This window comes from Canis lupus, chromosome 14 (assembly GCF_011100685.1).
Source record: "Canis lupus familiaris isolate Mischka breed German Shepherd chromosome 14, alternate assembly UU_Cfam_GSD_1.0, whole genome shotgun sequence".
Lineage (NCBI taxonomy): Eukaryota > Metazoa > Chordata > Mammalia > Carnivora > Canidae > Canis > Canis lupus.
The window spans coordinates 17,961,841-17,988,706 of record NC_049235.1 but is presented as its reverse complement, the minus strand read 5'-3'; the positions used below and the strand labels follow the sequence as shown (position 1 = coordinate 17,988,706).

Below are 26,866 nucleotides of genomic sequence, written 5' to 3'. Positions count from 1 at the left end.
ATAAAAATTAAAAAAAGAGGGAGCTTATTAACTCCTTGCTGAATGAATTTATAAGCATATTAATTTCATAATGAAATGCAAGTTATTTTACTCTACAGGCCTCATTTTAAAAGTTTTTGTCCATCACTCATTCAATAAAATATTTAAGTATTGGCTTAGTGAGTACTGAGCTAAGGAAAAAAAAAGTACTGAACTAAGGGAGTTAAATTAAAAAAAAATCGTTTGAGGGGTGCCTGGCCAGCTCAGTGGGTAGAGCATGTGGCTCTTGATCTAGGCATGAGAGTATAAGCCCCATATTGGGCATAGAGCCTACTAAGAAGGGAAATATATATATATATATATATATATATATATATATATATGAAAAAAGAAAAAATCATTTGATTGTTATGAGAATGCTAAGATTGCAGTGGTATGAACACAAGGACTTGAATAATAATTCTCCCTCTCCAGGGAAATGGACTTGGAAGTCAGAGAGCCAATAGATTTCAGTTCTGGAGATCATCAGCATCTAGTTCGGAAAGCAGCAGATAGTAACATCCACACCAAGGCTGGGCAGCCTTATGCAACTTCACCTTCTGAAGCACCAAAAACTCATGGGAATCCACGTCCTAAGACTAGAGAGCAAATGGATATCTACGTGGTACAAATTTCAGATGAGACTACCCCAGATGACAGCAATAATCTAGCCAATCCATTCTCAGATTCATGGATCCGCAGAGGTGAGAATGAAATTAACCTTTTGCAAGAGAAAAGCAAGAGTTCTCTTAAAATGTTTCCACAGAGTGGATGGTTAGAAGATTTAACTCTGTCTTTCATTTTCCCAGTTATGCTTTACCATGAAACATGATGTAGGGCTGCTCCAATAGATGGCCCCCATATTGTCCAGGGTGTTCAGGAATTCATAATGTGTGGTTCCCTTAGCAAATATGAATTTCTCACTGCTTGTACAATGTTCTTACCTACAGACAAGGTGATGCCATGATACTGGCATAGTTTTAAAGCATATTAATTCAATGCCATAGGTATTAATTTTGTATAGGAAGTACATTCAGCTATGAGCAACAGAAACCTACAAGACTGTGGCTTACATAAGAGAGTGTCTCTTTTCTCTCATGAAATATGCAGTTTGAAGGTAGGCATCTCAAGGCAAATGCTGGTGGCCCCAGAGACAACTCTGTCACCCTTTTTAGGGCCTAGGACAACTTCATGGTGCACTGTGAGCTTTGAACCCCATTGCTGTCTCACCGTGGCCCGCATCCACCCGCTGAAAAGATGCCTCTTGGAGCCCTGGCCTTCTAGGTGGGGAAAGGCAAAGGCAAAGAAAGGCTGAGCCTGGGATGTTGCCTAGACACCTCCAGGAGGTGCCATTCATGGATAGATGCCCTAGAGTCTGCCAAATCTGACTTCCTTTCAGAGGCTTTCCTGGAAACCACCACCCAAGCATATCCACTGGCATGTCAATGACCCTAGCAGGATCATACGACCACTTTCTTTCTTTTTTTTTTTTTTTAAGATTTTATTTATTTATTCATAGAGACACACAGAGAGAGAGAGAGAGAGAGAGAGGCAGAAACACAGGCAGAGGGAGAAGCAGGCTCCATGAAGGGAGCCCGACGTGGGACTCGATCCCAGGTCTCCAGGATCACACCCCAGGCTGCAGGCGGCGCTAAACCACTGCACCACGGGGGCTGCCCACATGACCACTTTCATCTGTAGTTTTTTGGTTGGGCCCATTGTCATCTTTAACCAGATTTGGGTTGGGTGGTGAGGGGGCCAGGGAGAATGGATGTCACTACGCAACAAGACACCTCTGCCACAGGTGTCAGTCCTTCAACACTGGGCACTTTGCAAAAGGAAGAGTTTTGCGTTTAATCCTTATAACAACCCAATAAATGAAGGGGTTGTAGTGTCATTTAACACATGAAGAAATCAGGTTAAAGGCCTCCACACCACTGTTAGACTTAGTTATTTGTGTCTGTCTCTTCTGGTGGGTGGAGGCTGGGCCCTCTCTTATTTATTTATTTATTTATTTATTTATTTATTTATTTATTTATTTATTTATGAGAGACACGGAGAGGGGGAGAGGGAGAGAGAGAGAGAGTGTGAGCAGCAGAGACACAGGCAGAGGAAGAAGAAGGCTCCATGCAGGGAGCCCAACGTGGGACTCCATCCCAGATCTCCAGGATCAGGCCCTGGGCCGAAGGTGGCACTAAACCGCTGAGCCACCTGGGATGCCCAGCCTTTCCCATTTAAAAAACCTATATGGTATACGAAAAGATGAAAATCCTATGGAAACAAAGGAAAAGTACAGCAGGGTAATGGATTCAATTTTACAGGCCTGGGGACAACTTTATACAATTTATATATCATAAAATTCACTTAAAAAGTGTACAGTTTAATGATTTCTAGTATATTTACAGAGTTGGACAACCATTTCCATGAAAAGGAACCCACAGCCACTGGCCATCACTATGTATCCCACCCTTCCTGCTGGCCTCTGACAACCACTAACCTACTTTCTGTCTCTATGAATTTGTATATTCTAGATATTTCATATGAATGGAATCATACCATATGTGATCTGATGTGATCACCTTCTTTCACTTAACGTAATGTTTTCAAGGTTTACCCATGTTTTGATAGGAGTCAGAACTTCATCCCTTCTTTATGATCATATAGTATTCTATTGCCTTGATAGAATACATTTTGTTTTATTCTTCAGTTGACAGACATTTGGGCTATTTCCACTTTTTGGTTATTATGAATAATGTTGTGATCAATACTCATATTTGCATTTTTTTGTGTTGATACACATCTTCATTTCTTTTAGGTAATAGATGTCTAGGAACTGCTGGGCAATATGGTAACTCCTATGTTTAACATTCTGAGGAAATACCAAACTTTTCCAAAGTGGCTGCACCATTTTACATTCCAACCACCAATGTATGAGGGTTTGTGTTTCTCCAAGTCCTTGTCAATGCTTGTTATTGTCTTTCTTTCTTATTATAGCCATTCTAGATATGTGACATGATATCTCATTGTAATTTTAATTTACATTTCTCTAATGACTAATGATGTTGTGCATCTTTTCACAAGCTTATTGGTCATTTGAATATTTTCTTTGAAGAAATATATATACAAATCCTTTGCACACTTTTAAAAAAATAGCAACCATTTTATAATTTTTCATGATTCTGTGGGTTGACTAGGTTCACTTGGGCAGTTCTTGTGTTGGTCTTGACTGGGGGTTCTAATGCAGTTATAATCAGATGGCAGCTGAGGCTGCAGTGGCCATTATGTCTCTTTGACACAACTGGAAGTTGATGTTGGCTGTTGGCTTTGTTTTTATGGCTTGAGTTTCTCATCACTTGGGAGTTGGGTTCCAAGAAAAAGTATACCAGGCAGACAAGCCCCATTGTGCAAGCGGTTTGTCAAGCCTTTCCTTGCTTCATACATGCTAGTGTCTCATTGGCCAACACAAGTTATGTGGCCAAGCTCAGTGTCGGGGGGAGCGGGGGGCACTACACAAGCTCGGCCTTTTTTAATTGTTATTTGTCTTCTTGTTATTGAATTGTAAGAGTTCTTTGTGTATTCTAGATACAACCCCCGTATCAGATACATGATTTGCAAATATTTTCTTCCAGTTTGTGGGTTTTCTTTCACTTTCTTGACAGGGTCATTTGAAGCACAAAGCTTTTACTTTTGATTAAATCTAATTTGCCTGTTTTTTTTTTTTTTTCTTTCTTTGCTTGTGTTTTCAGGTGTCATACCTAAAACAATCATTGCCTAATTTCTGCTCACAAAGATTTACATCTATGCTTTCTTCCAAGAATTTTCTTTCTTTTCTTTTTAAGATTTATCTATTTATTTGAGAAAGAGAACGAGTGTACAAGAAGGGGAAAGGAAGAGAAGGGGGAAGGGCAGAGGGAGAGAGGAGGCTGACTCTCTGTTGAGCACGGAGCCTGATGTAGGGCTCTCCATCTCACCACCCTGAGATCATGACCTGAGCCGAGGCCAAGAGTGGGACGCTTAATGGACTGAGCCACCCAGGCGCCCCAAAAGTCTTGTTTTATATGCTTACATTTATGATCCATTTTAAATTAATACTTCATTTTTGTGTATGTACGACATGAAGAAAGGGTCCAGATTCATCCTTGTTTTGTCATCCTTTTGTATATATATGTCCAGTTGTCCCAGCACCTTTTGTTGAAAAGACTATTCTTTCTCCCTTGAATTGTTGTAGCATACTTGTTAAAAATCAGTTGACTACAAATGTAAGGGATTATTTCTGGAATGTCAATTCTATTCTAGTGATCTTATGTCTATCTAGTCTTATAAAGCTGGGCCACATTTAATATTTATTACCTTACAGTCTTTGACAGATAGTAGATGTGAAATAAATGTTGACTACATGAATATTTTATTTGGCACGTATGTTCTGGTATTTTGATTAAGATAGCTCAATCCCATTTCCTTGTTGTCACTCTTCCAATGCATAGATACCACCCAGCAAAAGGACACAGTTGACAATCCCGTAAGTCATCTCTAAACAGCGTTCTTTTTATCTTCCCTTTTAAAACTGAGACAAAACTCCTAAGCTGTTCATTGTCATATTCAGCACCATATTCAGAGGGCTCCAGGAAAAGTTGTGCAGTAGGAAGCAGCAAAAAGAGACACTGACATACTCTGCGCTCTGCTTTGGCATGCTGCTGGAACTCCTTGGTCTTATCATTTCTCATGTTATCTAGCTTCTGCTGAAGTAGAAGGGAATTGCTAAAGGCAGGCAGGCTGGCGAGTAAAGTGATGAGAAAGTTCTGCACACGCCCTGCAGCCCACATCCATCTCTGAGGGCTAAATGCCCTCCGTACCAGCCCTCTTCTGCGCTTTCCCTGCGCTCCAGTTGGCACACAGGTGGAGCCAGAGCCCTAATGATGGCCTGTGACTTTCAGAGACTTTGAGGTCACTTTTGGTCCTAAGGAGGATGGGGTGGGCATAATAAGGAATTAAATTCCCGTTTGTCTTTTTGATTTGGGGGCTTCCATGGATAAACCCTCAGATCTCCAATAAAACACCAGTAACAATCCGAACAGAATGTTTCCCACAAGTTCTGCAGAGCTATATGTTTGTGGTTGTTCCATTTGCTGACTCTAAACTCCTATTCTTTTTCCTACCCTCAAAAAAATCAGAGGAAATGTTCTTTTGTTAGGTAGCAAAGGTAATTACATTTCTAGTTTTACTTTTGAATATTGTGTCATAAAAATAATATTTCTGTCTCCTCAGCCTTCATTATAAAAGTATTCCTGATCCTGTCAGCTCAGCTGGTGGTCACTGGGGCAATTGTCAGCGTATTTCTTTTCTGGTAAGTCTTTGTTACTGAGGTACATTAAACACTAAGTTGTTCACATTTCTTCTTATTGAGTCAACTTAATTCTGATCATTAAAAATTATCTACTTTTTATTTATCATTCATAGGGTATGATATCTCTATAGCTTTGTTGTTTCTGAGGCAACTCTTAGACCAAGTTTTGTTAGATTTCTACAGTTTTGTTTCAATATATTAAGCCAAGACCTTCTTGTTTTACTCTTACTTGGGGCATTATTTAATTTTTTAATTTTCCATAAGCTATTTCCACAGATAAAAGTGGATAAAGGAAAAAAGTGGATTATGGAGGGCTTGGAGACTTGCAATGCTGTTAAATGCAAAATTATTTTGGGGACTATGATCCATCACTGTTTAAATATAGCCTATGAAAATTTCTATTTACTAGACAATTATATGAGAAATTGATTTTTTTGCTTTGTACACATAGCAATCTCAGTATTTTTAAAAAATAAAAATGTCACCAGGAAATTTACATTTATACAAATTTGACTTACATGACTGTCTTTTTTATGAGTCTATTTTAAGAAGCAAGGTGTAGTTATATGTTTTATTATTTCACTTTTCATTTGTCATTGTCAATCATTTTGGGTTTACCCCTTTCTCATGAGACTGTTCTACTTCCACTTAAATATTACATTAGTTAGAAAAAGAAACTGTTGTATAAAACTATATTAATTTTTTTTTAATCAGGAAGGGTTTAAAAGCTTGGGTGCTTGTGAATGCCTGGTTCACCTATGCAATCTTGTAAGTATTCTTGGATTTAATAAAAAGTGATTTTTCTACTGGCTATTGATGGAGGTTCTTTATTAAAAATTAAGTAAAGGTATAACATTCTTGACAAAATTATAGAGATGGAAAACAAGCAAATTAGTGGTTACTAGGAGCTAGGGTATGTGAGTGTTTGTTATCATAAAGGGATGGCACGAAGGAGATCTTTGTTGATTTTTTTTTTTTTTGATGTTTTAATGATGGGATAGTTTCAAATCTTGATTATGGTGCTGGTGACACATATCTACATAGATTTGTGTCATAGTTCTATGACATAGCATTATACACATATCAATGTCAAATTACTTGTGTGTGGGTATTATACTATATATCTGTATGATGTAACCAGTGGGGGAAACTAAGTGAAGAATACATAGTACTCCTCTGTCTTTTCACAACTTCCTGTGAATCTGTAATTATTTCAAAATAAAAATTTTTTAAATTCTGTGGATGACAATGAGCAAAGGTAATAATCTGCATATATTTTTGTTTGTTTTATACTTACTATCAGATAATAATGTATAACAATATATCTTTATATCTACCTATATCATATGATATAATCACTGGAAGCAAATAACACATGGCTTTAAATTATCCTCAGGCCAGCATTTTTTGTCGTACTCATCGTCCTTGCTTGCTGTGGGAAACTCCGCCGTCAGGTGCCTGCGAATTACATTCTCCTGGGATTATTTGTAAGTAAACTTTGTTAGCACTTGCAGCTCGCCTCTGTAACATATTTCTGTCACATTAGTAATTCTACTCCTTTTATCGTGAAAATCTTCATGTGGAATACTACAGACAGTATTTGTGAGATGTTCTCTTGGCTGGATTCTGGTTGTAACAAACTCATAAACTTCCTTGACTTCCATGAGACTTCCTGCACACTCCTCTCCCCCTTTTTAAAAACATTAATTTTTTATTCATGAGAAACAGAGGCAGAGACATAGGCAGAGGCTCCTGGTGGGGAGCCCCATGCAGGACTCAGGACTCGATCCCAGAACCCCAGGATCATGACCTGAGCCAAAGGCTCAACTGCTGAGCCACCCAGGCACCCAGCCTGCATACCCTTTTACTCAGTTAGTGGGTTTGGGGCCCCGGGGGCTACTCCTTTGCCGGCAAACATGCCTCTGAGGGGCCACCCAGAGTCTGGGCTACATTTCAGGAACAGCGAAAGTGACTATTACTGGCCCTGTGCCGGGAACAACAAACCCATTTTTATGGAAAGTGGGTAAGAAGTATAATTTTCCTTATTTTTGTAAGATTTTTTTTTTTTTTTTAATTTCAAGTTTCACTGGGAGAGGAAACCAGCTTGGTGCAGGTTCTCCCTATTTCCCACCTTGTGTCTCAGTTCAGGAGGGCTTTTCAGGGGCAGAGAGTTGGGGGGGGACTGCTAGTGGAGGGGGGCTGGCTTCTGGTTCCTGGTTCTCCTCACTTAGTCATGGTCTGGTTCTTGGTTCACCAGTACCTCCTGTGGGGCTTCTACTCATGAGGCCTCACCACACTGGTCCTTCCTCTCGGATCCATGCTGCTCTGGGCCACAGAAAACGTTTGGCTTCATTTCTTGCAGCCAGTTCTTTTCCCTACTGCTCACGAGGATTCCAGGATCTTAGTAACCTCCCATTGTGAAGATTTGCTTACCAATTGATTTATTCTTTATCTGGTTCCTTATCAGATTTGAGGTAGCTTATAAAAATACCCCCACTATAAGAAAATAAACCAGTGGAGAAATCTTATGGAAGGAAAAATAAGGGTAGGAAAATAAAGCCAGTGGTTAGATTAGTGTACAAAATGCATAGTAGGGGGCTGCTGGGTGGCTTGGTCAGTTAAGCATCTGACTTAGGCTCAGGTCATGTTGCCAGAATCCTAAGATTGAGCCTTGCATCGGGCTCCCTGCTCTGTGAGGAGCCTGCTTCTCCCTTTCCCTGTGCCTGCCGCTCCTCCTGGCTGTGCGCTCTCTCTACGTCAAATAAATAAAATCTTTAAAAAAAAAGATTTTATTTATTTATGAAAGACAGAGAGAGAGAGAGAGAGAGAGAGAGAGGCAGAGACATAGGCAGAGGGAGAATCAGGCTCCTCTCAGGGAGCCAGACATGGGACTTGATCCTTGAACTCCAGGATCACGTCCTGAGCTGAAAGCAAAGCATAACCGCTGAGCCATCCAGGAGTCCCAATAAAATCTTAGAGGAATAAAAGAAAAAAGCATAGTTCTATGCATGCTGAATAGTCAAAGCAATCCTGAGAAAGAGGAATAAGACAGGAGGTATCACAATCCCAGATATCAAGACCTACTACAAAGCCAGAGTAATCAAAATAGTATGGTATTGGCAAAAAAATAGACACAATGGATCAATGGAATGGAATAGAGACCCCAGAAATAAGCCCACAACTATATGGTCATTTAATCTTCAATAAAGAAGACAGAATATACCATGGGAAAAGACAGTCTCTTCAACAAAAGGTACTGGGAAAACTGGACAGCCAAATGCAGTAGAATGAAACTGGACCTCTTTCTCACACCCTATGCAAAAATAAACTCAAAATGGATTAAATACCCAAATGTATGACCTGAAACCATAAAACTCCTAGAAGGACACATGGGCAGTTGACTCTTGAACACTGGCTTTAGCAACACTTTTTTCATCTGTCTTCTCAGGCAAGGGAAACAAAACCAAAAACAGTTGGGACTATATCAAATTAAAAAGCTCTTGCACAAGGAAGGAAACCATCAATAAAACAAAATGGCACCCTACTGAATGGGAGAAGGGTTTTGCAAATGGCACATCTGATAAGGGGTTAATATCCCGTCTATCTACCTAGATACGCACATAAATGAACACTAAAAAAATCTAATAATAAACGCACAGAGGACCTGAATAGACATTTTTCCAAAGAAAACAGATGGCCAAAGGATGCAAAAAAAAAAAAAAAAGAAAAGAAAAGCTCAACATTACAGTCTATATGGAAATGTGGTATATCACTTCACACAAGTCAGAAATGGCTACTATCATAGGGCCAAGAAATAACAAGTGTTGGCGAGGGTGTGGAGCAAGCAGCAGCAGCAGAAACTCAAGAGGAAGGTTGGAAGCAAGCACATTATTACAATATCAGGTGTACGTGGAGCAGATATACCCTTTTAAACCTATCCTGGAAATAAGGACAGCTTTGGCAAAGTCAACAACGCGGAGGCTCAGGCAGCTACTCGCTGGGTTGGGGAAGCGCGGAGATGCAACCCAGGCAGGACTCCAGGACCCCGGGCGCCCTCCCGGCCCGTCGCGCCCAAGGTGGGCGGCTGGAGAAGTTCAGAGCCGCTCGGCGGTTGCGAGGCGTCCGCAGTTTCCCCTCCCCGAGACTCGAGGATTCTTTCCCGGCTCCTGGGCGCACTGGAGGGTCAGCCAAGGCTCCGGGTTTGCCTCTGGTGGAGCGCCCCACCAGCTGGGGAAGGTCGGCGGGCCCTTTCGGCGGCCCCTGTTCACGGTCGTCTCACTCCACTCGGCTGTGCCCGGACCGCGAGCCCCGCCCCCGCCCCGGACAGGCCCCGCCCCCGGCCCCGGCCCGGACAGGCCCCGCCCCGCCCCAGACAGGCCCCGCCCCCGCCCCGGACAGGCCCCGCCCCCGGCCCCGGCCCCGCCCCCGCCCCGGACAGGCCCCGCCCCCGCCCCTGCCCCGGACAGGCCCCGCCCCCGCCCCCGGCCCGGACAGGCCCCGCCCCCCCGGCCCGGACAGGCCCCGCCCCCATGGGCGCCGACAGGTGCAGCTCTGAGCTCGGCGGAGAACTGCCCGCCAGCCCCATCCCCGCTACCGAAAAGGCCTCCATCCTCCTCCCTCATCTGAGGTTTGAAGTTCTCCCCCGAGCACTGTAGGAGAGGTGACTGCTGAGGCTGTTGGTGAAGCATTAGTAGAAATAGCATACTCCGCTTTGATAAACTGTTAAGATTCTGTGTGGGTGGCCCCATTTGGTGAATGACGAAATATGGTCTGCAGAAAAACCTTTTATCATGGTTTCGATAGTCCTGATGCATACCTATTTAATTCACTAAATACGTTCAAAGTTACTCCTGTGTTCTAAGAATTTTTACTAAGAAGATAATCTTGTCAGTCTTAGGGGAAATGTTAGGAAAATGTTTAGTTCTACTATTGGTTTCCCATAATTAACTTTCCTGTAGCTTCATGCGCTAGGGTTATGCATGTTCCCACTTGCTCCCTGGACCCTGCCAAAACACACGCACCTTAAATCATCTCCTCTGGCTTCTGGGTCTCTGGATCCCAGTTCTGATTCGCTATGCATTTTGTTTCTAGACAAGTTCTTCAAGGTCTGCTGCTCGGAGCCGTATCAGTGTAAGTCTTTGATGCACATTTCCTTTCCCATGTGTGCTGTTCTTTGTATGTGAACAATAATCACAATCTCTGGTTTTAGTTTCTATAATGCCGAGGAAGTGCTGTGGGCAACAGCAGCAACTGCTCTGGTGACCTTGTCGCTCACTTTATTTGCTCTTCAGACAAAAGTATGTATCACAGAAACTGATTTCTGTCATAAGGGGGTGTGTAGATGTGTTCCTTTGCCCCTGCTGACCCACTCTTATCCCTCCTCCCTCCTGCTCACGGCTGTCCTGTGGGCTCCTCCGTGGCCTCCCCACCTTCTGGCTTCCGACTTTCCTAGTAACCACGTTCAAAAATCAAAAAACAAAAACAAAACAGAAAAAAAAAAACCCACCCCAAAACCCAGGTGAAATTAATTTTAATCATATATTTTATTTAACCAAATACATGCAAGGCTCTAACATTTCAGTAGTCAATATAACAAAATTATTGAACTATCTTACATCCTTTTTTGAACTAAAATTCAAATCCAGTGTCTATTTTCTACTTACAGCACACTTCACTTCAGACCAGCCACACTTCAAATGCTCACTAGCCACAAGTATTGAATGCACAGCTGTAGACAAACACTTTTTAAACAGCCATCAGAATCGTCTGGAGGGCTTGTGAAAACACAGGTTCCCTGGGCTCTGCCCTGGAGTTGCTGCCTCAAAAAGTCTGGGGCATGGGCCCTGGAATTTGCATTTCACAGGTGATGCTGATGGTGCCTACTACGTCAGATTACTCTCCTGCTGTGCAAAGGGTAGGGAGTGACGGAGTGGGGGTGGGGAACAGAAGATTTAGGAACATTGCTTTGACAAGAAAATATCATAGAGTCAGGGGTCTTCCTTCACTGCATAATTTTATTCAGGTCAGAAGATGAATAGACCCCTTTCTTTAAAAGAATCCTCATCTTTCCCAGCCTGATTTGGTCCCTGATTTATTAAAAAGGCAAAACCAATAAGCATATTAATAAATTTTGAAATTACCGAAGAATGATTAGTAATAATTTTGAAAGCTTTAGTATATTTTTATTAAAATATATGCCTACAAACATGAAAAGATGTCCAGTTAGCATTGGCCTATTTCATTCCATTACTGTATTCTATGCACAACACTTTTTAAAATATGAATAATTATGATCATGCTATACATACAAATTTACATCCTGTTTATTCAAGGTAAATTTTTTATTACGTAAATTTCATATAAATACAAAAATAGAATAGTATAATGAACCTTCATGTATCTATGGCTCCTGTAATTTTCTCCATACTCCTACCCACTTCTCCCTCCTGAAGCAAGTTCCAGTCAACAGCACACGTTTTTTTTTTTTTTAACAGCACACTTTTTAATGTAGCATTTTTCCGTGATGGGAGCAAATGAATTTGAATGGTTCTCAGAAATGTCCTGGGTGTTATTAATAGATGGGTCAGTGTCTGTCTATGGGATATAAATTGCAACTCTAAACATCCTGAAATTCCTTATAAGTGATGATTGAGTTGTTTTTGTGTTATGTTTCCTCAGTGGGATTTCACCATGCTGAATGGAATGCTGTTTGTTTTACTCTTCGTACTTATTATCTATGGAATTCTCTTACTCTTCATACGATCATATGTAAGTGGGATCTCTTTTGAGGAACCTCAGAGAATCATTAGAAATTTCGGGTGAAGTGCTGATTGTGTTGGCCTGGATCCTCTGAGAAACAGACAAGCGGGGTGAACCACATGAGGTGTGGGCATAAAGACTGAGCCCCTTTTCTAGACTATAACTGTCTTTCCTGTATTCTATGCACAACACTTTTAAAAATATGAATAATTATGGGGCCCCTTACAGGGTCGTGGGGGTGAACAGGGCAGGTCAGATTCCTTCTGTACATGGGTGCTGCCTGTTTGAAGTGCTAGCAGTAGAGACATGGGCTTTTTCAGACTTTCCCAACAGCAGCCTAGAGGAGGCTCCTTATTTTCGAATTCAGCTTAGCTTGCCTGCCTTCCTTCGTTCCTTCCTTCCCTCCTGCCCTCCCTCATTCCTTCCGTATCTTCATTGACTTCTTACGAGATATCAGACAGCCTGTGGTTTTTCACATAGGCATTATATTTAATTCTCATGACCTTCCTGAAAAGTACATATGCCATCTATTGTATAGATAAGAAACCAGGCTCTGAAAAATTAAATAATTCATCCAGGTTCACACAGGGAGTAAGTGGTAGGAGCAGGATCAAAGCCGCATCTGTGTGGAGAGTGCCATCCATGCTCTCTGTAGCACAGCGCACCATCTGGGGATGGAGGCTGGAGGGGGTGTGAGAGGTAGAGGCATAGCATCTGGCCCTGCGGCCTGCCTGTCATCGGCACCTTGTGTGGAGACCCCATGGGCAGCCAGCTCCACTGAGGACTGGCTTGGGGCCTGTGACCTTTTGATTCCAGCCCTAGGGCAAGCTTGGCCCAGTTGCTGAATCCAAGAATTTCTTTGGTAACAAGTAGACTGGTTAAGTGATCTTCAGACATAAGCACCCGTTCCACCTGAATTGGTTTAGCTTTATGAATGACCATATAGATTTATAGTGAGGGAGATAGCATCTATACTTAATTTAATGTATTTAATTCATTTATTTTTAGCATCTGTATTTTAGAGATAAACTCAGATATCACAAAGACGTGCCTTAGAAGGCCACACAGCTCTTCACTTACAATTATGGATGGTAGCTCGGATATTGGTAGTAATAATCCAAACATTCATTAGGTTGGTTCCATAGGCCTTTGCAATACCATTGATGTGCAGTTAGGAAACTGTGTTTCCTACAAGATAGATGAACCCTAGTTCCCACTGTAAATTTCCTTCCCCAAATATCTACAATATATATAGTCTTACACAGGCATTTAAAAGGAAGACTTTGACAGAACCTTGTTGTAAGTATACATGCTTGTTTGACTTTGGCAATTTTGAATTCTTCAGATCCAGTAATCAGGCATTTTCTTACTATTAGCTCAGTCCAGAAACACTGCCCCTCCCACACTGTGTCACTGACTCCTGATTTGTATCCTTCACCAGGAATCTTCCCTGGTTAGCAGAATGCTCTGTCCATTCATCTAGGATGGGCTTTCTTGTCCTGAAGAGTGAATGGCATTATTTTTCTTACATGTTATGCACCCCTGCCTTATCTTTTTCCCACATAGAGCCAACCCCTTTGGCATTCAGATCAGTCTCATATTCTGATAAGGGCTGTTTTGGTTGCAAGGAGGAGATACTGCACAGACTAGCCAGAAGCAAAGACCCAGGGATGTTCATGGAGTTCCTAGGTGGGAAGAAGCGACCGGACTCACAGAAATGGAAATCCCACCTTCCTCTCCTGGGCTGAGTTGATGGGCCACCTCTGTATGGTAATAGCTCCAGCACTAGTTCATGATACAGTGGCCCCTGGGAACTGGTTTCTGACTGGCCAGTGCATCATCTGCTTGGTCCCAGTCACATACAAGGTTTCTCATCAGTCAAGAGAGTCACTGCTGTTGGAGCGGATGTCTTCCACCTCTTGTCAATCAGCTCTAGCTAGGGTGCACGAGGGTCCCTATTTTCCCAGAGTTACCTGTTCCAAGAACTGAATGTAGGGGCAGATGCCATAGGAGGGCTATGTGATGGCGCAAAAAGTGAAACATATCTAGTTTGGTCTACCTGCCCTGCCACGCATGAGATGTTTAACACTTGATAAAACTGTTTTGGCAAGGGTAGTTTTCATTTGTTTCCTGAATGGAATTGAGTGGGTGCTATTTGACCACTATGTTCAAAAAGATGAATTTCCCCACAGATTTGCCTTTCCTTAATATTGGATCCTTATCTAACAGCAGTGACCCAAGTGAGCCCTTTCATTATTCCAAATCTTGTTCTTAATATGCAATTGTTTCTTCTCTTTGCAGTGGTTGCATCTGTTGTATGCTGGACTTGGAACTATAGTCTTCTCACTTGTAAGTCCATCTCTCCCTCACCCTGACAAAGCATATGGTATGTGCCTTGACAGGGCCGCTAAGCCCATGCTAGGTCCAGAGTCAAGTAGCTTGACTATTCCCCTCCTGTGCCTCCTTTCCTCTTTCATTCCTTCTCCTTTTTCTTTATAAAGACAATTTTTAGAGCTTTTTTAAGTTCACAGTGACACGGAGAGGAAGGTATCCCCTCGGCCCCATACCTGCGTGGCCTCCCCCATGACCAATACCACCCACCAGAGCCATACGTTTGTTACACTGACAAACCCACACTGACACAGTATAATCACCTGAAGTTTACATTAGCCTTCACTCCTGGTGTGGGATGGTCTATGGGTTTAGGTAAACATACACTGACTCCTTCCATCATTACGATGTCATAGAGTATTTTTCACTGTTCTAAAAATCCTTTGTGTTCCATCTCTTGATCCCTCCCCTATGTCCACCCCCTGGCAACCCCTGATCTTTTTCCTGTTTCCAAATTTTGCCTTTTCCAGAACGTCCTATAGTGGGAATCATAGAGTCTCTAGCAGCCTTTTCAGAATGGCTTATTTTACTTAGTGAGGTGAACTTCAGGTTCCTGTATGTTTTCTTGGCTTGATAGTTCATTTCTTTTTAGTGCCGAATAACATTCCATTGCCTAGATGTGCCACCATTCATGTATCCATCTACCTACTGAGGGGTGACTCATTTGCTCCCACGTCTTAGCAATTTTGAAAAGCTGCTCTAAATATCCATGTCAGGGTTTTGTGTTTTCAAAATCTTTGGGCCCATTTTAAAATCAGACGGTTTGTTTGCTTAACTGAGTTTTAAGAGGTTTTTTTTCTTGTATATTTTGGTAATACTCCTTTATCAGATGTGTGTTTTGCAAATACTTTCTCCTCTCTATGGCTTGTTCTCTCATTCACTTAACATTATCTTTCACAAAGCAGAAGTTTTGAATTTTAATGAATCCCAGATTATGCATTATTTCCTTTCATAGGTTGTACCTTTGGGGTCATATTTAAAAAGTCATCACCACACCCAAGTCATCTGGGTTTTCTCCTATGTCATCTTCTAGGAGTTTTATAGTTTTGTGTTCTACCTTTAAGTCAGTGATCCATTTTGAGTTAGTTTTTGTGAAGGGTGAAAGGTCTTTTCTAAATTTGTTTTTTTGCATATAGATGTTCAGTTGTTCCAACACCACTGGTTGAAGAGACCGTCACTGCTCCATTGTCTTGCCTTTCCTCCTTTGTGAAATATCAGTTGATTATATTTATGTGGATCTATTTCTGAGCTCTCCAGTCATTCCACTGATCTCTTTGTCTCTTCTCTCACATAACTCTAACAAAAAGGGACACTATGAAGCAAAATGTGGATATTTTTAAGCTGGGTGATAATGTGTGGAATTTATTATTCCATTCTCTCTACTTCTGGGTGTGTTTAGAAATGCCAAAAATAAACAATTAAAAAGAAACCCTAAAACCTAAAATATGTGACCTGATAAAAGCATAAAATGGAATACCATGCAGCCTTTAAAAAAGGATGAACTCGGGGATCCCTGGGTGGCGCAGTGGTTTAGCGCCTGCCTTTGGCCCAGGGCGCGATCCTGGAGACCCGGGATCGAATCCCACGTCGGGCTCCCGGTGCATGGAGCCTGCTTCTCCCTCTGCCTATGTCTCTGCCTCTCTCTCTCTCTCTGTGTGACTATCATAAATATAAATAAATAAATAAATAAAAATAAAAATAAATAAATAAAAAAGGATGAACTCAATCCATCTCTGCTAAGATATGGAGACCATTATTTTTAAATGAAAAAGCAAAGACAGAACATCTTTTTTTTAGGGCCAGTCAAATTTAACAGTGGGTGAGGCAGATGGTATACCAACTTTATGACCCTAGTGTTAATAAGTTCTGAAGGCTCACTACCATCAGATTAGCCAAGACAGAGCATTCTATATATACGACCACATTAAAAAAAAAGATAAGTGTGTGTGTGAATGACCAACATGACACCGAAGGAGAAGAACAAAGTTGGAGGATTGATGCTACCCGACTTCAAGACTTCTTATGGAGCTACAGTAAGCAAAACAGTGTGGGATGGGAAGGGGGTGATAACCACAAGAGCTGTAGAGGTGAGGCAGGGTGTTACACCAAATGCTCCTGGGGTCTGAATCTCACCCAAGGCTTCCCCATGGGCTGGCTGTGTCTTAGTTGTGTCCTGAGCCTCATTCTCCTTGGGAGGGGAGGGGACAACTGGATCCCAGCTCATCTTACTCTCTCACTTCTCTGTCTACCTTTAAAAACATAATTTAACCTGGGAGGTGCAGTCCTAACCACCAAGACGTGTCTGTAAAATAATTAGAAGTTATTATCCCTCTTATAAGAAGAAATAAGATAAAGTCAGGAGTTCTCAGAGCAGAGGAAGAGAGAAAAGCACTTCTCCATAGAAGTCAGGATGCCAGGGTGATAAATGAAGGCTGGAAGCTCAGCTGCTGGGCAGCCTGTCTTCTAGGGTGATCAACTGTCCTGGTTTGCCTAGCACTGAGGGGTTTCCAAAGACACACAAAGTCCTGGACAAACTGGAATGATTGGTTACCCTAGCTTATTCCACATCCCCCCAAAGTTGCTAGAATCAGTCATAGGGAGGGGGGAGAAGAGGGAAGAAGGGACTCAGTGATCCAGGTGAGGCACCTGCTTTGGCATCCTGCCCAGCCTTGGGTTCGACTTCCTTCTCCACCATTTGCCACAGTGTGATCTTGCCTTTTGGGAGGCTCAGTTAATCTCCCCTCCCTCTACTGGGTTGATCACATATTACATGAGGGATATCTGTAATGAGCTGGCATGAAGGTACCCAGGAGAGGTGCCCACTTCCTTTCCTCCCTCTCTTCTCTCCTTTCCTCCTTATTCTTCCAAGTTTGAGTGGCAACCAGGGTCCACGGAGAGTTGGTACCTGAATTACTTGAGATGGGTCTTACTGAAGTGGATATTGTTCTAAATGAATTATTTTATTTATTTGTTTTAAATTATTTTAAAGTTTAATTAAATTCAATTAATTAACATATAACGTATTATTAGTTTCAGAGGTAGAGGTCAGTGATTCAGCCGTCTTATATAACACCCAGGGCTCATCGCATCACGTGATCTCCTTAATGTCCATCATCCAGTTGCCTCGTCCCCCTGCCCCATTTTTTCCCCTGCTCCATTTTTTTAAAAAAAGATTTTATTTATTCATGAGACACAGAGAGAGAGAGAGAGAGAGAGAGGCAGAGACATAGGCAGAGGGAGAAGCAGGCTCCATGCAGGGAGCCTGATGTAGGACTGGATCCCAGATCTCCAGGATCACACCTTGGGCTGAAGGCAGGCCCTAAACTGCTGAGCCACCCGGGCTGCCCCCTGCCCCATTTTTCAAGCATCCTTTAAACCCCAAGAATTCTCTATAGTGCCAGAGTTGATCTGTCTGGTGGGGCTCTGTGGCTCTACCTCACAGCACTAGATTCTTAGTCTAGAGTTGACATAAAGAAGTTAGGGGCCACTTATTTTCTTTTCCTCCTCTAATGTACTCATGTTGCCTGGGGCTGCTTACCTGGCAACAAACACAAGGGCAAGAGGGCTCTCTGACTTTTTTCTCCATGTGTTAGGAGCTCATAATCTTACCTACTGTAGCTGAGCTAAAACATTTAATTTGGGAACTATTTAACCATATACAAATCCTATCTTCTCCTCCTTCTATTTTGAAAATACCAGCATCATCTTAAGCCATCCCATTGTCAAGGTTTGAAAAATGCTATCATCCGAAGCTCTAAGAGCTCTAAGAACTCAGAATTATTGCTGTGTGTGAATCTAAATGTCAGGGGCTATCTTTATTTTCATTCTTTTTTCAGCAAGAACATGTGGGAAATTCACCAAGACAGAGAACTTTGTAGTTTATCTCTGTCCAATCTTCCCACCTGTCCACCTTATTGACTAAAGGCACAAAGGTTTCTGGATTTGGAAAGCAAAAGAAACCTTACAGATTTGATCCCACTGGCATCAGGAGGATGAAGCACTTGCTATAATAGATAGAAGACACACTTGGGGACATAGTGAATGGTTGAGGCTGTAAAAAGAACGTATATAATCACAAACTGACTTTCTGCCATATATTTACTAATGCTAAAATATTTTCCAGATAATTTAGGATACCTATTTGATAGACATGTACAATTTAGGTAGCTAATTCTTCTTTCTTTTCTTTAAGTACTTGGTGATGGATGTGCAGCTCATGGTGGGAGGGCGCCACCATCACTCTGACCTGGACCCTGAAGAGTATGTTTTTGCTGCTCTGAACATCTACTTGGACATAATCAACCTTTTCCTTTTTATTTTGCAACTGGTTGGACTGGGACGGTAGTCATATGACCAAGACTAGTTCATGTCGAAAAGAGGGAAGGAGGGATGCCTGCGGAATGTTGCCAGGCTCCGACATGTGGAGGTTACCACTTCATAAGCCTTTTATTAAAAAAATTTTTTAAATACTTATTTTTTGGTCAAATGAAGCCAAGCATTCAGTAGATGGTAGCTGTAGCTATGATATATTTAGTTCCATTGTCACATTGCAAAACTTTCTGGGGGACATTTCTGATTTTTATAAATTCAAAAGATGACTATCATAATTACATACTAACAAACATTTGTAAGTTGTCCATAACATTGTTGAAGTTTTCCAGGCATTCTTTAAAGCTGTAAACATCTCTGTACATGAATAAATTTGATTACAGAAATCTATATTTACCCATTCTCTTCTCTTGGACATTCTGGAATATTTTGGCATCTGACTTTTTTTTTTAAGATTTTATTTATTTATTCATGAGAGACACACACAGAGAGAGAGGCAGAGACACAAGCAGAGGGAGAAGCAGGCTCCATGCAGGGAGCCCGACGTAGGACCCGATCCCGGGTCTCCAGGATCACACCCTGAGCTGAAGGCGGCGCTAAACTGCTGAGCCATCCAGGCCTGCCCTGATCTTTTTTTTTTTTTTTTTTTTTAAGAGTAAGAAAACGAAAGAATCCTGCCTTTTCCCTGTATTTTAGGGTCAGACTGAAGAGAATAACAGCATCTACCTAGTAGGGGTTAGAGAGAATTAACAGAGTTAATGTACATATGGCTCAGGGTAGAGTGTTAGCTATATTGTCACTGTCCCACCTATATTTCTGGGCTTAACTCACTGACCACCTCCCCTGATTGTCTGGGACAACTAAAACAATTATTTTAGTTGTGATGAAACACACATAACAAAATTTACCATCTGAACTATTTTTAAGTGTACAGTTCAGTAGTGTCAAGTAACTACATTCGCAATATTGTGCAACCAATCTCCAAAATGTTTTCATTTTGCAAAACTGAAATTCCATACCCATCGATCAATAAGAAGTCATTTTCCATGACTTATTTATATACAGATCTTATATAACTGGTTCGATTAGGTTCCTGAAGGTCATAGATTAGACAGATCTTTATACCCTTCCTGGAGTCTCATACCTTGTGGGTGTGAGATGCTTGATGAGAAAATTTGCACTGAGATATAAAAGTTCATACTTTCAAATCCATCCAAAGGAATCTATGGCTACACCTGTTTCTAATTCCAAGTGTTGGTCCAGCCAGTCTCTGGTGCTTGTCCTAGCAGGAAGCACGCAAATCACATCTGCAGGATGAGCAAAGGCATGAAGCAGGCCCACTGCCGGAGTTCTTCAGGTAGTTCAGGGAGGGAGCTGGAGAGAGAGTTTTATGTAGAGGGGTGGTTATACGAGATGATGGAGGACCTCAGCTTTCAGGCTCAGGATTTCAGGCCTTCATCTTGCTTACAGTATCATGGTGAAGGCACCATTTTATGAGAATTGGTCTGGTCATTGTGGGTGGGTTAGGATAGGGAAGGGAGGTGTAAGAGAGGAAGGCTGTATGAGAGCTAATGCAGTCATACACACTGAAGGCACAAAAGGACAGACCTGGGATGATGAATGGGGTAGAATGAGTCAATCACATGTGATTGTGATAATGGACATAAAAAACTGATGGAAGTTGATGTCTGATTGGATGACTCTTCAGGACAGGGGAGAAATAGGGATGTCTCACATTTTACTGTGGTTTATTGTCACTTACTAAAAGTAATCTTAAGAAAGTGGGAAATGGCTTGGGGAGTTGTAATGTGAAAAAGTAGGTTTAGATATTTTGAATATGTGGAAACAGAGGAAATATTAATCTGGCAGTTTTAAGAGTGGAAGCTTGGGGCTAGCGGTAACTGGGGGGCCATGGTAGGTGAGAAGTGAGGCAGGGAGAACAGAACAGTCAGGGATGACATAAATAGGGAAGTCCAAAGACCAAATTCCAGAAATGCCCACAATGAGAAGATGGTAGGAAGAGAAAGAATGTGGGTCACAAAAACAACAGGGGGAGCATAACACTCTGGAGGCCAGTAGAGCCCTTCAGGAAGGTGTTGCTGAGGTGTGGGTGTAATTCACTTAGGGTTTCGGTGTCCCAGATCCTTGAGCATACACAACGCTGTTTCATTAAACCTACACCAAAAGGTCAAGGCACAATAAAACCAAGAGTAAGCCCAATGGATTTAACAAAGATTGGATCACTGATCTGGAAGGGCAGCAGGGAGGACAGAGTCCAGACTTCATGGAGGCAGGAATGGTTTTTGTAGAGGGGGAGGCCAGATGCTGGACAGAAGTCTGGTTGCTTCACCTCTGGAAGGAGAGGAACAGCAGGCGCAGGTAAACATGGTGCATTTTTTACTTTCTGGCTTATCACTTTCCAGGACAGGGGACATTTTGGGCATGTTTGAAGGCAGAAGGAAATGAAGGTGCTAGAAATGGAGAAAAATCTTAGTGAGTAGGGCTAGGAGAGGGATGGCCTTAGACGGGCCCAGGGCCCTTTATTCCAAAACTGGAGAGAAGAACTGGAACATTTCCCTTTGGTAGTCTCTTTAGAGATGGAGGAAAGATGTGAAGCAGAGGAAGTAGGGTCTGCAGAACCCATGCTGAAGGGATCAGGACTCAAACAACAGTAGAGGAGGTTTGATCTGGTTGCCAGGGGTAGTGCATGCAGAGTCAGCCTGGGAGGACTGGGAAAACTTCCTCATTTATCGAAAGTATTAGAGAAAAGAAGGCTGTGAATGAGTAAAATGTGCTTCTCCAAGTTGACACAAGCAAGAGCAAAGAGTTCTAGTTTGGGAAACTTTCAAACGACAGTGGATTATAATTCTGTGATGACTGTGGATCATGATAGCATAATTCTTTCATCATCAATCTGAAATGGATCAATTGGCCAGAGGTTTAGATTGAGGTGAACACTGTCTGTACAGTCTTTTTAATGCTATGACATTGCAAATTAGACAAATAGAAGAAAGTAAAAAAAAATCAAATTGAAAAATCAAGGCTGTGGGAATAAAAAGCTTATTGGGGCAGGAAGTTTGATTCCTTTCATCAAGGAGGTTAGGTTTGGTTCTCCGGGGGTCCAAAGTTCATCATAAAGTAGGCTAATGTGGAATTGAAGTGAACTTGCCTGGGCAAAATAATTTGCAATTCCCACCCGTTTTTTTTTTTTTTTTTTAATTTTTATTTTTCTATTGGACTTCAATTTGCCAACATATAGCATAACACCCAGTGCTCATCATGCCAACTGCCCCCCTTTGGTGCCTTTCACCCAGTCACCCCAACTCCCTGCCCACCTCCCTTTACACTACCCCTTGTTCGTTTCCCAGGGTTAGGGGTCTCTCAAGTTTGGTCACCCTCAGTGATATTTTCACTCATTTTCTCTCCTTTCCCTTTATTTCCTTTCATTAATTTTTATATTCCCCAAATGAATGAGACCATATAATGTTTGTCCTTCTCCGATTGACTTATTTCACTCAGCATAATACCCTCCAGGTCCATCCGCGTCAAAGAAAATGTCCCACCCATTTTCTGCTAGGACCAGACATTTGTCTCGAAGTTTTCCAGGGATTCCTTTCTATCCTAACCATTGCTTTAGAATCTATCTGCCAGTTCCCTGTCTCCTAAAGGAAACTGGGTGCCAGTAGGGGCAAATTTTGAGTGAGCTGAACCTTCAAAGTGCAATTATGAAATTCTTGGTGCGGGTGTATGTCTGTCAAATTGCTGCAAGCCGAGTCCCAGACACCTAGAAGACCCTCGCCCATCCTCCCCCATCTTTTTCCACAGCAATTGGAGAGATGGAGAGATGCAGGACTGAGAGGAGCGGGAGATGACACTGAATTTTATGGTCAGTTAAAATATCCTGAGGTTTGCTGAACCAAATTCCTCCATCTTCTTTCCAGTGATTCTAGGACTCAGAAAGCTACCACTCATACAGAGGGAGGTTCCTGATGTTCATGAGGTTAACCTGTTACTGCCACAGAAGTTGAGATGCCCAATGTGGGGAAAGCTTTGCTGGAGAAAGAAAACAGACTGAGCCTAAATCAGAAACTATGCAATAAATAAACAACAAACATAGAATAACTTTGAATGGATCTTGAGCAAAATGATGATTAAAGGCCATACCATTTAAAGGAATCTTATGGAGACGTGGGCGGAGGGGGTGGAAGCAAGCCTGCTGTAGAGACAGTGCTTATGGGGAAAATATTATTAAGATGTTAAATGCCCGGGTGCCTTCTCCTAATACAAACATTATACATATGGATAGTTCATTTATACCAGAGTTCAGAAAACTAAGGCCCTTGAGCAAATAAAGTTTTATTAGAACACAGCCACAGCCATTCATTTACTCACGGTCTAGGAATGCTTTTGTGCTACAACAGCAGAATGGAATAGTAGCCTCCGAGACCATTTGGCCGGCAAAGTCTAAAATATTTACCACCTTGATTTTTACAGAAAAAGTCTGCCAACTCATTTACACAATTAAAATGTTAATGTCCTAATAGATGAATTGACAAGTGCAGTGTGTTTGAAGTAATATTATTGAAGTATAAAAGCTATTATAAATTGCTTTGGGAGGTATGTTTTTGGGAACTACCAGATAATTGAATTTTTGAGAATTCTGCTATACATAGATGGAGGGAGTGCTTCTATTTTCTCTCACAAATACAGCACCTGGCACGTCCAGGAAATTTTTGGTTTCAAGTTCTATAGAACTGACTCTACAGAAATCATTATAATTCATAATAATAATATAGTAATTATATAGAGTAAATTCTATGTCAAGCAATCTATTTGTTCCCAGGGATTTGTGTCTGACCCCCTTCAAGTATCTGCCATGAGAACAAGAAGGGGTTCTTTCTAGCAAGGATGATTGTACAGGGTAGGATGGGGGAAATTAGATGGCCTCTCTAGAATGATTTACCATAGAGCTTTGTTTCTAGATTTAACCGAATTTACAGATCTTGAGAAAGACCTTTGAATTTTAAATGGTCACCATTGTTTCAGATTAGCCCTACCTCCACTGCTTTAGTAGAGCTTCTTAATGTGTTTGTAATCTGATTACTAACTGGCAAAGTCCTGAAGATGGGTATAACCCCTGAAATATGAGCAAGGGACTTTAAAGGGACTTTAAAGCCACTTAGCAAAAGAATCTGGGAGGACCCTCTAAAGCTCCTGGGTCTGGATACATTAGCAAACATTACCATGTGTACCCCTGCCAAAGGCTTTGATACCAAAGTCATGGTGAATTAATTCCATGAAAGAAGGACATTCAGCTGAGAAGCTTGAGGTTTTGCATACTCTTGGCATCAAGAAAACCTTCCTGCATATAATAGGGACAGGCTGGCTGATTTCTTAAGTTTCTCCTGTCCCAGCACCACATCAGGCATTTCCATTCGGCATCTACTGTATGTGTCATTACATAGTGGTGACTTGATTGTCACGTCCATGACAATCTTTTTAGTTCTGCATTTAGTAAGGACCCTAAGCCACATCTCTTGGCATCAGTCTGCCTGATGAGATTAATTTATTCACAATATTAGTGATTTGTCTTTTGTGAAGAGTTCCCAGTTCGAAAATCTGTCAGGAGTGGTCTCAAATCCAATGATGTGTAGCAGCTTTGTATATCAACTTAAAATGTCCACAACAGGGTAGGGGTAGCTTACAGGACAAGAAAGAAGAGAATCCATAGAAGAATTCAGGTTGTACTTTCTAGAATGTCCACAAATGCGGGGCTATCTATAATTTACTTTTAACTTCTGTTCTTGTTTTATCCCAAATGGGTATTGCCTCCTCTAGCTCTAGGCGTGGTTCGATGAGCACATGCATCTCTCTACATACAAACGGGTCTTGGTGAAACTACTCATGTCAAAGGCTCTTGTACAGTTAGCCTTGTTTTGTTTTGTTCTGTTTTTAAAATCAGTATGCCACTTGGTACTCAAGAGGCTCAAAATAATGTCAAAAGCCAAAATATGGTGGCATCCACTTGACACTGCTGTCAAGAACAAATGGTGGTAGTTTCAGTATATTTGCGTAATGAAAGTCCTTGAAACAAATCCACTGCTGAAGATCTCATCTTGTTGATGGTTCCCAAGTTGCAGCACTACTGACAGCTCCTAATGCACTAAGATAAACTTTTCTTTATCTGATTGTTGCTATAAAGATGCAGTCAGCAAACTACAGCTCGCATGCCAAATTTGGACAGCTGTCTTTTTTTTTTTAACTTTCTTTTTTGAAATAATTACTGATTCATAGGAAGTTACAAAGAAAATGTAGAGAGGCCCCGTGTACTCTTTACCCAGTTTCCCCCAATGGTATTTACATAATGCCCAATATCAGAACCAGGAAACTGTCATTAGTACAAGATGTACATAGAGTTCTATGTGACTATCTACGCACATGTAGATTCATGTAGACAGCATAATCAAGATAGACTATTCCATCACCACAAATGTGTCCCTTGTGCAAGCCTTTAGAGCCACACAGCCGCTTCCTGCTCCCCTATCCCTAGCCCCCTGATAACCACTAATTTGTTTGCATCTCTATTTTGTCATTTCAAAAAAATGTTGCATAAATGGAATCATACAGTAGGTGACATTTTGAGATTGGCTTTTTTTCCCACTCAACATAATGCCTTTGAGATCCATCCCAGTTGTTGCAAGTCATATCAGTTGCTCATTCACTTTCATTGCTGAGTCAGATTTCATTGCATGGAGGGACCACAGTTAGCCATTCCTCTACTAGTGGACAATTTGGTGGATTCCAGTTTTTGGTTTCTACAAACGAAGCTGCTATGAATAATTATGTACAAGTTTTTATGTGGACATGTTTTTTGTTTTCCCTCCAGGAGTGCAAGTGCTGAGTCATATGATAAGTGGATGTTTGGCTTTTAAAGAAACTACCCAACTATTTTCCAGGGTGGTTGTGCCATCTTACAATCCCACTAGCAGTGCTCAAGTGATCCAGTTTCTCTACATGTTTGTCAGCATTTGGTATTGATGCTGTTTATTTTAGCCAGTTTTATAGGCATGTTGTGTGTCTTATTGTGATTCTAATTTGCATTTCCTGGTGGATAGTGATGTTGAACTTTTCACATACTCATTTGTTAGCCATGATCTTCTTGAGCAAAATGTCTCTTCATGTCTTTTGTCCATCTTATGTTGGATTGTCTTTTATGGTTGAGTTTTGAGGTTTCTTTATATATTTTAGATAATTGGTTTGCAAATCTCCTCTCGGTCTGTAGTTTTTCACCTTCACAAGGGTCTTTTGCACAGTGCTAAATTTTGTTGAAGTCCAGTTTATCAGTTTTTCTTTCTTTTCTTTTCTTTTTTTTTTTTAAGGTTCATGCTTTTGGTATCAAGTGGAAGAATTCTTTGCTTAATCTGGATCATGAAGATTTTCTACTTATGGTTTTCTTTTCCTGAAAGTTTTATATTTGCATTTAAACTTATGATACATTTTAAATTTTATGTACAATGTGAGGTTTAAGTAGAGGTTCCTATTTTTGCCTGTTTTGAAACCAATTGTTCCAGTACCATTTGTTGAAAAAATTATCCTTCCTCTATTGTTTTGTACCTTTGTCAAAATCAGTTGATAATATTTGTGTGGGGCTGGTTTTTATTCTCCATCTTCTGTGGGTCTACATGTCTGTCCTTCCACCAGTATCATAGACTTGACTACTGTAGTCTTGAAATTGAGAATGATTCCTCCCACTCTATTTTTTTCTAAATAGTTTTTAGCTATTTTAGTTCCTTTACCTTTCCATATACATTTTAAAATTGCGTTATCTATAGCTTACAAGAAAAATTTGCTGGGACTTGGTAGAAATTGCTGCCAAGCAACTGAACCAAGTGCAGGCATTCTGTGAACTGAGACCTCCACTAAGCCAGTGGCTGCTTCAGATAGTGAAGTTGGACTCAAAATATCTCCTGAAGGGATAATTACTAATTTTTTAAAAAAGATTTTATTTATTCACCACACACACAC

The 26,866-nt window shown here is 41.3% G+C and overlaps 1 protein-coding gene across 8 annotated transcripts in view; it reads left to right on the top strand.

Moving 5' to 3' along the window:
• LOC609865 (protein lifeguard 2) overlaps positions 1 to 26,866 on the top strand; it is a 34,745-nt gene that overhangs the window by 4,734 nt on the left and 3,145 nt on the right. For 3 of the 8 annotated variants that reach the window (XM_038556805.1, XM_038556804.1, XM_038556803.1), the window contains exons 3-11: positions 454 to 722; positions 5,284 to 5,362; positions 6,077 to 6,130; positions 6,759 to 6,849; positions 10,454 to 10,492; positions 10,572 to 10,659; positions 12,041 to 12,130; positions 14,423 to 14,470; positions 18,705 to 19,173. In XM_038556805.1, the coding sequence (XP_038412733.1) occupies positions 454 to 722; positions 5,284 to 5,362; positions 6,077 to 6,130; positions 6,759 to 6,849; positions 10,454 to 10,492; positions 10,572 to 10,580 (541 nt within the window). In that variant the 3' untranslated portion in view covers positions 10,581 to 10,659; positions 12,041 to 12,130; positions 14,423 to 14,470; positions 18,705 to 19,173. Of the gene's footprint in view, positions 1 to 453; positions 723 to 5,283; positions 5,363 to 6,076; positions 6,131 to 6,758; positions 6,850 to 10,453; positions 10,493 to 10,571; positions 10,660 to 12,040; positions 12,131 to 14,422; positions 14,471 to 18,704; positions 19,174 to 22,666; positions 22,728 to 22,782; positions 22,884 to 26,866 lie in introns of those variants that run through there. The other 5 variants (XM_038556802.1, XM_038556801.1, XM_038556807.1 and 2 more) reach the window with 4 other exon arrangements.